The sequence below is a fragment of the Primulina huaijiensis genome, chromosome 10 (assembly GCF_012295235.1).
Source record: "Primulina huaijiensis isolate GDHJ02 chromosome 10, ASM1229523v2, whole genome shotgun sequence".
NCBI lineage: Eukaryota > Viridiplantae > Streptophyta > Magnoliopsida > Lamiales > Gesneriaceae > Primulina > Primulina huaijiensis.
The window spans coordinates 19,163,927-19,173,428 of NC_133315.1; the positions used below are offsets into that span (position 1 = coordinate 19,163,927).

Sequence of the window (9,502 nt, forward strand, 5' to 3'; positions counted from 1 at the left end):
ATAAGAATTAACTAATAGTTTGAAATTATATTTTTCACTTTATAAATTAAATGATTTGTTAAAAATAACAAAAATTTGTGTGAGACAGTATCACGGGTCGTATTTTGTGAGACGGATCTTTTATTTGGGTCATCCATGAAAAAGTATAACTTTTTATGCTAAGAATATTAATTTTTATTGTGAATATCGGTAGGATTGATCCGTCTCACAAATAAAGATTCGTGAATCGTATCAGCAGAGACCTTCTCTTGTTAAATATTGTTTAACATGTTGGGCCAAATGCCGCCATAAATATCTCTCCAGCACAAGCGCACTCTGCTTCTCAATATCAATTAGGGTTGTGAAGCCAAGCGCCGCCGCTGCAGTATCTGCTGCCCACATCAGCCATCGGCAAGGCAATCAATCCCTTTTCTTCTAAATCAATCGACTCTCTTTCAATCTGAATTAAAATTACGAGGGGCTGGATGGATGCGAATGGGAAGAGCTTAGCTGTTCATGGCTCTGAAAATAGCAGCAGGTTTTCTGCTGTTTGCCCTTCTGATTCTTTGCCCTCAACAATAACAATGGCGTCATAGTACGGGTTTTGTGCTTCAGATGGCTTGGTTTTGCGGTGGAAGTGTATTTTGCATGCCTATTTCTGCGCTTGAATTACACTCTCACTTGCTGCCACGCCCATTTTGATAATCATTCACAAATCCGCCTCCAAACGCCTTAACATTAGAACTTCGAGTGTTGATCCAGATGACCGGGTCGGATAGGTCCGGAGCGCTTTTATAATAATTTATAATTATAATTTATATAAAAAAAATTTAATTTTATGAAGTACTTAGTTTTATGTTTAGTTTAATAATAATTTTTAGAAATTAACGAGAAATCATAGAGCAATTTGAGTGTAATATTAAAAATAAATTACAAGAAAAAAAATGTTATCGAAATGATAATTTAATAAACAAAAAATGGTGTCATCTAGTGATATATTATTTATATAATGAATAAAAAAAATTATTTACTTGAATATAAATAAAATATGTGTGTGATTGATAGATACATCAATACACTTTAAAAAACTTACGAACACACATATATAAGGATATTTATATGAAATTATATGTAAAAATGTTATAAAGTTATATTAATTATAATATGTTAATGTACATATCATCTATTTTTAGATACAAATAAATGTCTTGTTTATTTTGTTATTAAAATAGTGTAAAAAAAATTGATATATTTTTTCATACATAAATTTAATTAGAATGAATGAAATTGTTTTAAGTTCGATTATTTATTAATAATGAAAATTATTATTACATATTTTTAAAAAATATATATTAATTAATTAAATAAACATGTTGAATTGATTTGAATAACTAAAGTTTAATTACAATAAATTTAATAATGACTTATTTATCGTATTTCGTAAATTAAATCAATATGTGCAAAATATTTTTATAGATAGATAATTTTTTAAAATAAATAAAAGTTTATCACATTCAACTCTGCTTCAAATAAACAAATCACAGTAATAAGTTACAAAATTCATAATGCTCTATAAAAATGTTTGTAAATGTCGATGAAATTCTGAAAAATAAATCACAGTAATTTCATGAAGCTTGAAGTTGAAAACATTCAGATTCAGCGTTTCAAGAATAATATTAAATATTTTTTCTTCAAAGATCATAAATTTTTCTAAATATAAAATAAATAAATTTTTCTAAATATTAATATAAAACTATTTAGACATATATACTATATACAATTACATTAACTCATAATATTATATTATTTTTTGTCATTTTAACAATAAAAAGATCTTATAATACTAAACACTTTAACTTATTTAAAAAAAAACAGCACAGCTTATAAGTTCTTAAAACAAATTATAAGTTATAAGAAAGAACTTATAAACGGTTTTAAATAAGTTTAACCAAACACCCATAAATTTCATCACATGGTGAGATTCATCGTCAATGATTACAGTTTGAACTGGAATAAAAATTGTATGTTAAAATCAAGAACCCCGTAATCTTATTTTTTAGGCAGAGAACAAAAATAATATTTTGAAAATCTAATTACTCAATTAATCATTAAAAAATACCATATTATATTTGTGTCTCGTGAACTAAACACGCGCGCCCTTTTGGTGCGGTGAGGTGTGGTGTGGTGTGGCCTAATGTACATCCCTTCAGTGAAGCTCATGCATTTTGAAGCCTGGGCCTTGGTGCCCAATAACGCTCAAGAACCCTTCAAACTATCTTGAACGTTGCGCTGGTTAATCAAAAGGAAAGTACATGATGCTAGTAATTTGTTTTATCTATATGATCAATTTTTAAAAAAGATATATAATTTTAGGATGTTATCCTCATGTAGTCTAACTTTCGTAACCCTTGTGCCTTGCGTTGCATCTTGGGCTTACGCCCTAATATACTGACATGTCAGTGCGTTTTGCGCCTCTTATAAGTATTAGGTGATAAGTTCTCAAATTGCAGAATGGGTCGTCGCTCCGCAGAACTCAGAGCTGTGTGTTGGGTATCAACCAAGTCCCAGAATTTTGTGCATTATGAACATGGCGTCCGGCCAATCAGATGATTGTGGTAAACTAAGTCTAAGCCATATAATGAATAAGGCAAAAACCATGTGGGATACTTCTCCTCAGCCAATCAAGATCTTTCCCTGGAACAAGGCGTTGGAAAATTTTGTTCAACTCATTCTCGACCTTTTCTTTAACGTTATCAAATACTTATCTATTCCTCTGTTCGCAATCAGTTCAATTAGTGAGATGTCTTATTGTGCACATGAGAGAAAGCTGTTCCTTGTCCCACTCACATTGCTGATAGGTTCCGTTGTTGCTGGTGTCTTAAGAGATTCTGTCTTGGAGTCGTCTCCATACCTCAAGGTGTTCTTTTTGAATTTCATTTTCTTAACGTGGAAGTAATAAGATTCAAAGTTTAAAATTATTGGGCCTATGATTGTGTTCATTCTAACCTGTACTTAGATACATTCAGTGGAAAGGGATTGTATGGAATAATGCATCAAACTATGTCTCTTCTCCTAAAAGTTTGTGTTCTTTGGGATCTGTAACCTATACTTCAAACACCTTGTCATTTGTAAGTTGCAGATAAGGAAACAAAAGTCCTGAGTTACTTTCCAAGGTGTGCATTTGCTAATTGGTCTGTTGTCAAGCTACATAGAAAAACCATGAGACTTAACTGTTTATTGAGATATAAAAGGGGTTGAGTATCAAAAGTTTCGACCTTTTGACTAGACCTCTACGTCGTGTTAGAAATTTCTTTTTTCAGAAGCTTGAGCTTAAAAATCACTCTCAAAGCTCATACTTACTAGATGTGGGCCAATAATTTTTTTTATATTTTTTTATAGAAATGTGTCAAACAAAATAACAAATTCTAATGGCCATCTCAAGGAAGAAAATATTTTTTATTCGTGGAGAATTTCTTGTTGCATATACGCTATCTGTTATAATTGGTTTCTGTGTTTTTGCAGTTTTTGTTTAACAATTAAAACTTTATGGTAATCACTGAGATTTGTTTGCTCCATATTTTAACTCTTTAGCGCCGAATCAATGAAACTTAAATTGTGGTTGATCCTTTACTGTAAACCAACTTGGTGTCGGTTTATGGCAGTTCATTCTTTCAATATAACCATCAACAAGGAAAATTGTTCTTTGGAGATTTGTTAACTGATACCAGTATTAATTTTTTGTAGACACATCATGCAGCAGTCCCCTGGCACTTGATCTCCATGTTGATATTCTTTGTATTGCTCAAGTGTTCGGGCCCTTATTATCCATATTGGGGGCGTATAGTTATTCCACATTTGGCAAATGGAGTATTACTGAGGACGTTGTGGTTCATGTTCCTGTGGTACCGGAGACCACAAAAATCTCCTGAATCAATGCAGTCTGATTCTACAATTGCCAGTTCTGGACCAAACAATGTTCAATAACGTTGAATACTCAGGTACCAAATGTTAAGTCATATTGAAATAATTGGTCTGTTTCTGTGTACGCATATGAAAATTTAACAGCGTTGAAATACAAAATGTATTTGACGTATAAAATTGAAGTTCGGGTTCTTTGGTCTATATTGCATTGTCGATCATTCATTTAGTACAGTATGTTTTTCACATCCCTTATTAATTACTTGTTTTCTGGGGCGTTTGGATAGGTCCTTATCAACTATGTCAACAAGCCTTTTCTCATTTCCATCTTTAAGCACACCATTATGTTTGTACATCAGTAAAAATATCGTCTGAGTTTACTAGTCTTGACATTTTTTAAATCTTTCTTCTTTTATGGTGTCACGCCCCGAAACCGAGACGTGTCATCGGCGTTGTTTAACAATTTAAAATCGTATAACAACAAGCCATGTAGTACATCAAATAACCAAAAGCCAGTCTATAACATAACGCAATAATCGTCTTTACAATGCGATTGAAACGAAATGCGGAAGCGTAAAATACGATAATCTAACTAAAAGATAGAATAACGAGACTGGTCTTGAATCGGATCACCATCCCCAAAAGTATTCTTGTTCTTTATCTTCGATTTGTTCCTCGTTCTTATCTGGGGTGGGAATATAAGTGGTGAGTGCTTTGGGAAACACTCAGTAAGTAGGGGCCGACCGATTACCACAAATACATGTAAAGATAATTTTAAAACATCTTTTAACAGACTTTCAAAACTTATCATATCAACATTAATCGAATCAGACTCGAAGAGTGAAACATAACTTATCAGAACAATTCAGAACAGATCAGATCAGAACAAATGGAACACTGTTATTCATCTCGTCATCCATGGTCAAATTGTCCCCCATATGTTAGTCCTCTAAAGGGTGAGGCCAAAACACAGTTTTATACCCACTGATGGGGGCCACAATTGCCTATATTTTCTTGGGATCCACTGAAACACTTAGTTCAGAGATTATGTGACCCAAGAAGGCGACACTTGTTAGCCAAAATTCACATTTCTTAAATTTGGCATACATTTCTTTTTCTCTGAGTGTCTGTAGAGTGAGGCGAAGATATTCTTCATGACCTTCCTTACTTTGTGAGTACACAAGAATATCGTCTATAAATACGACCACGAACCTATCGAGGTATGGTTTGAAGACTCTATTCATGAGGTCCATGAATGCTGCTGGAGCGTTGGTAAGTCCAAACGACATTACCGTAAACTCGTAATAGCCGTATCTCGTCCTGAAGGCCGTTTTAGGAATATCTTCTGCTTTGACCTTCAGTTCATGGTATCTTGTCCTCAGATCGAGTTTTCAAAAGACATTGTCTCCTTTCAATTGATCGAAAAGATCATCTATCTTTGGGAGAGGGTATTTATTCTTAATTGGGATCTTGTTCAACTCTCTATACATAACCTCATCATGTCTTTCTTTTTCTCAAATAATACAGGGGCTCCCCATGGAGATACATTAGGTCGAATCTGGTTTTTATCTAACAACCCTTGGAGTTGCTCCTTGAGTTCCTTTAACTCTGCTGGGGCCATTCTGTATGGTGCTTTTGATATTGGTGCAGCCCCAGGAATCAAGTTGATCTCAAACTCCACTTACGGTCAGGAATCGTGCCAGACAATTCTTCAGGGAAGATGTCCGGAAATTCCTGAATAACTGGAATATCCTCTATCTTCATATTAACTTCGTTATTTACCTCGCTGATCATTACTAGTTAGACTTCTTCGCCATACTCCATGGCTTTCTAAGCATGAGAAGCAGAAAGGAAGAATTTTTTTTCCTTATCATCGGCATGAAATACGATTTATTCTTGGATTGGAGTTTAGTATTCTTATCCTGACAATCTACCATTGCATGATTCTTGTCCAATCAATCAATTCCCATAGTACAGTGTATAAAATCGGTACTAAATATATGCGTATCCATACTTATTTTATTTTTCTTAAATTATCATGATTACTATCTCAAAACTTAAAACCAATATAGAATCTTAGAACACACCTCCTTATCAGCCTCTTGACTAAAGTCCCAATAATTATAACCTAGTTAAAATTTCTTTCAACCTTGTACGGAAGAAACTAATTCCTCAAATAATTCTTCTTTTACTAAATCTTTCCTTAATCAAGACTATGAGCCTAGCATACTTTAACACAAACAAGTTTGGTTGGATGTCTTTTTCCTCAAATCTCCTTTTTTTTTTTGATACTATAAGAAGAGTCAGAACTTATGTATGCTACATTTCCTTAATGTCCATCAATATCTTACTTTATTTTCATAAAGAAATGACCTAAAATAATATAAATTTCTTAATATATATTATTTCTTACCTTCATAAGATATTACAAAATCCAACATATTTAAATTTAACATTTAGCATCACAAATCTAATGTACATACCGTTAATTACTGACACAAAACTTAACTTTTACATCTGAATATCAAAGCTTATATAATTCTTATCTCATGTTTTCATAAATAATTTATTATCCCCGAGTCAAACATTTCATCTTAAGTCAGAAGCTTATCTTTGATAGGTAAATTCCTAAAAATATAAGTGTATTCCCAAAAATATAAGTCAACTTATATCTGATAGGATCTGATAGGAACATTCACAATATAATTCAACTTATCCTTGTACATTTCCAAAGAAATGTTACACTTCTTTCTTTTCGTATCGTATAACCATAATATCAGTCTAGCCTACCTTATCATCTCTCCATCATCACTGCTCTTTTTCCACTACATCCATAGGTACTTCTTCTCCTCCTTTCACGTTTTCCACGACAAGGTGCATATAGTTATTTTGTTCTCGCAATCTAGAAGCTTGGCGATATAATGTTCTTGCTTGCTAGCAAGGTCTTCTTGTTGATGACGAGAGCGGTTAGCAAGATCCTTCTCAGTTTCAATCTTTACTATCAACTTTCGGTTAGGGGAAACTAGTCGTACCACGTGAGATAGGTTACGTAGAGTTAGGGCGAGCTGGCTCTCTGCTCGATTAAGATGATGGGTGAGACGTTGTACATTATTTTGAAGCAGATTCCTAATCTCCAAGAGTTTTTGTTTCTCTTGTTTTCCTCTAGTGAGTTGAGTCTTTAGGGTTTCAATCTCTTTTGGTTTTCAATGGTAAGCTGACGCATGCGAAGGACGGATTGAGCACGAGTACGAGGGGTGGCCATTTCCAAGACAAATCGAACTGAAAAAGGTTTAAAATCAAAGTAATGGAAAAAATCAAAATTACCGCATCGGACAAGTAAAATAATTAGATCGAACAAAAATCTTTCGTTGAATTTTTCACAAGTGGAAAGAATAGGTAATTTCGCACAGATTGAAAGCAGTTGACAAGATTGCGTTTCGAGAATCTATGCGAAAGTATAAGCTATCCAATTATGGTGACAGCTTAAATTTGAATATTTAAACAAACGGAGATGAGTATGATGTATCAGAATGATTTGGATAGAAAGGCATGGGCATTTGCCAAAATTTGACTTCGCCAAATTTTGTCTATCAAACTCCCAGCCGGATTATGAACCTGGCGGCTCTGATACCACTTAAATGTCACGCCCCGAAACCGAAACGTGTCATCGGCGTTGTTTAAAAATTTAAAATCGTATAACAACAAGCCATGTAGTACATCAAATAACCAAAAGCCAGTCTATAAAATAACGCAATAATCGTCTTTACAATACGATTGAAACGAAATGCGGAAGCGTAAAATACGATAATCTAACAAAAAGATAGAATAACGAGACTGGTCTTGAATCAGATCACCATCCCCAAAAGTATTCTTGTTCTTTATCTTCGATTTGTTCCTCGTTCTTATCTGGGGTGGGAATGTAAGGGGTGAGTGCTTTGGGAAACACTCAGTAAGTAGGGGCCGACCGATTACCACAAATACATATAAAGATAATTTTAAAACATCTTTTAACAGACTTTCAAAACTTATCATATCAACATTAACCGAATCAGACTCGAAGGGTGAAATATAACTTATCAGAACAATTCAGAACAGATCAGATCAGAACAAACGGAACACTGTTATTCATCTCGTCATCCATGGTCAAATTGTCCCCCATATGTTAGTCCTCTAAGGGGTGAGGCCAAAACACAGTTTTATACCCACTGATGGGAGCCATAACAGAATTTACAATCGTCGTTCCATATCCAACTCGAATCATAACAGTGTATTACAAAATCAGATTCATCAAACAGTACTTATCAGAATTATGAGAGGACTCAGCAGATTCAAAGAACGTCGAGACCAGAAGAACATATCGTACATCGATCGAGATTTTTATAATACATAATATGGAATTTTTCGAAAATGGTTTGACACACATACAAGCATGTCATACTTATACAAATTTTAAATTAAAAAGAAATATATAGCGAAAACCCACTTACCGAATTCGAAGGTGTAGTTTTCGAAATTGCCAAGTCCTGAAGTACAACTCCCGTTGAATTTCGGTCAGATGGTGACCGAAACCTTGCAGTATTTTGCCTTGATTTATGAAGCAAATCCAGCAGCATTTCGACGTATCTTCTGATCACTTGGACTGCACGAAGCCTTCCCCCTTTTTCTTCTTGCCTTAGACGTCGAAATGGAGAGTAGAGGAGAGGGATGAATTTTTGTGATGATTTTGGGTGTGGTCTCTTCAACATACAATGATGTGTTTATAGGTGGGATTTTGCCCTTTGAACTTCCTCATGGCCAACCCCTTGCATTCCAAGCAAGTATTAATTGTGTTCATTCATTCATCCATGCACACCAAGAGTCACGTTGGTATATTAAGGGTCATCTATTTCATAATAAATTCATCCATGCACACCAAGATTCACTTTGGTATATCAAGGGACATTTCATGCATAATGAATTTGTCTCATCCCTTTGATTGTATTCGAAAATTTCGGGTTCTCACATATGGTGCAGTCATGGGAGGAAAAAAAAAGTAACATTTTTAAATCTTCCGCATTCCGGGTCATTTATTCAACAATGTTGTTTTTCCGTCACCGGAGTCTCTTTTATTGAAAAAGCTAGTGCACAAGATACTATTGATCAAGACCTAGACTGACCATTCCTGAACAGCAACATTTCGTCGACAACCTTTGCTATTGGTGTGGTAGGAATGCTGTTTTCAGTGCTTGTTCGCTTCAACGATGTTCTATCACAAAGAATCAAATGTGTGTTTGGCTTTATGGGCAGATGTAGAAGTTGGAAAAACGTACCAAATGCGTGTCTGGCTTTATGGACAGATGTAGAAGTTGGAAAAATGTTTGCTTTCCGTTTCATGTTCCATGTTAAGGATCAATACAGATTTGCTAAATGTTTCATGTTTTGTAGATGCGTTGCAAGTTGTACTCTTCACTATAGTCGTCAATATCTTCCTTTTTTATATCAATTTTGACGTTTTCTTTTGGTGTTGTTTATATGATTCAAGGGCTTTTTAATTAATTAATTATTATATATTTTATTATAATTAATAATGTATTTGGAAGAGATCTATCACTTGTAATCCTCCTTA

The 9,502-nt window shown here is 34.1% G+C and overlaps 1 protein-coding gene across 3 annotated transcripts; it reads left to right on the forward strand.

Annotated features, from left to right (window-relative positions):
• Nucleotides 1–2,480: 2,480 nt before the first annotated feature.
• Nucleotides 2,481–9,320, forward strand: LOC140986851 (uncharacterized). Of its 3 annotated transcripts, none has more exons than XM_073455218.1 (3): nt 2,486–2,896; nt 3,724–3,977; nt 4,185–4,204. In XM_073455218.1, the coding sequence occupies exons 1-2, from the start codon at nt 2,561–2,563 to the stop codon at nt 3,961–3,963; spliced, it is 576 nt and encodes a 191-aa protein (XP_073311319.1). In that variant the 5' UTR covers nt 2,486–2,560; the 3' UTR covers nt 3,964–3,977; nt 4,185–4,204. The 3 variants fall into 3 exon arrangements, with proteins under 3 accessions (XP_073311320.1, XP_073311319.1, XP_073311318.1); XM_073455217.1 differs by lacking the exon at nt 4,185–4,204 and adding an exon at nt 8,911–9,320 and having other exon boundaries at nt 2,487–2,896; XM_073455219.1 differs by lacking the exon at nt 4,185–4,204 and having other exon boundaries at nt 2,481–2,896; nt 3,724–4,172.
• Nucleotides 9,321–9,502: the final 182 nt, after the last annotated feature.

Excerpts from the sequence above, each read along its gene's own strand:
- LOC140986851 (XM_073455219.1), top strand. The coding sequence starts at position 2,561 with ATGAACATGGCGTCCGGCCAATCAGATGATTGTGGTAAACTAAGTCTA. Across the intron at positions 2,897-3,723 it reads AGTCGTCTCCATACCTCAAG|ACACATCATGCAGCAGTCCC; the intron begins GTGTTCTTTTTG and ends AATTTTTTGTAG.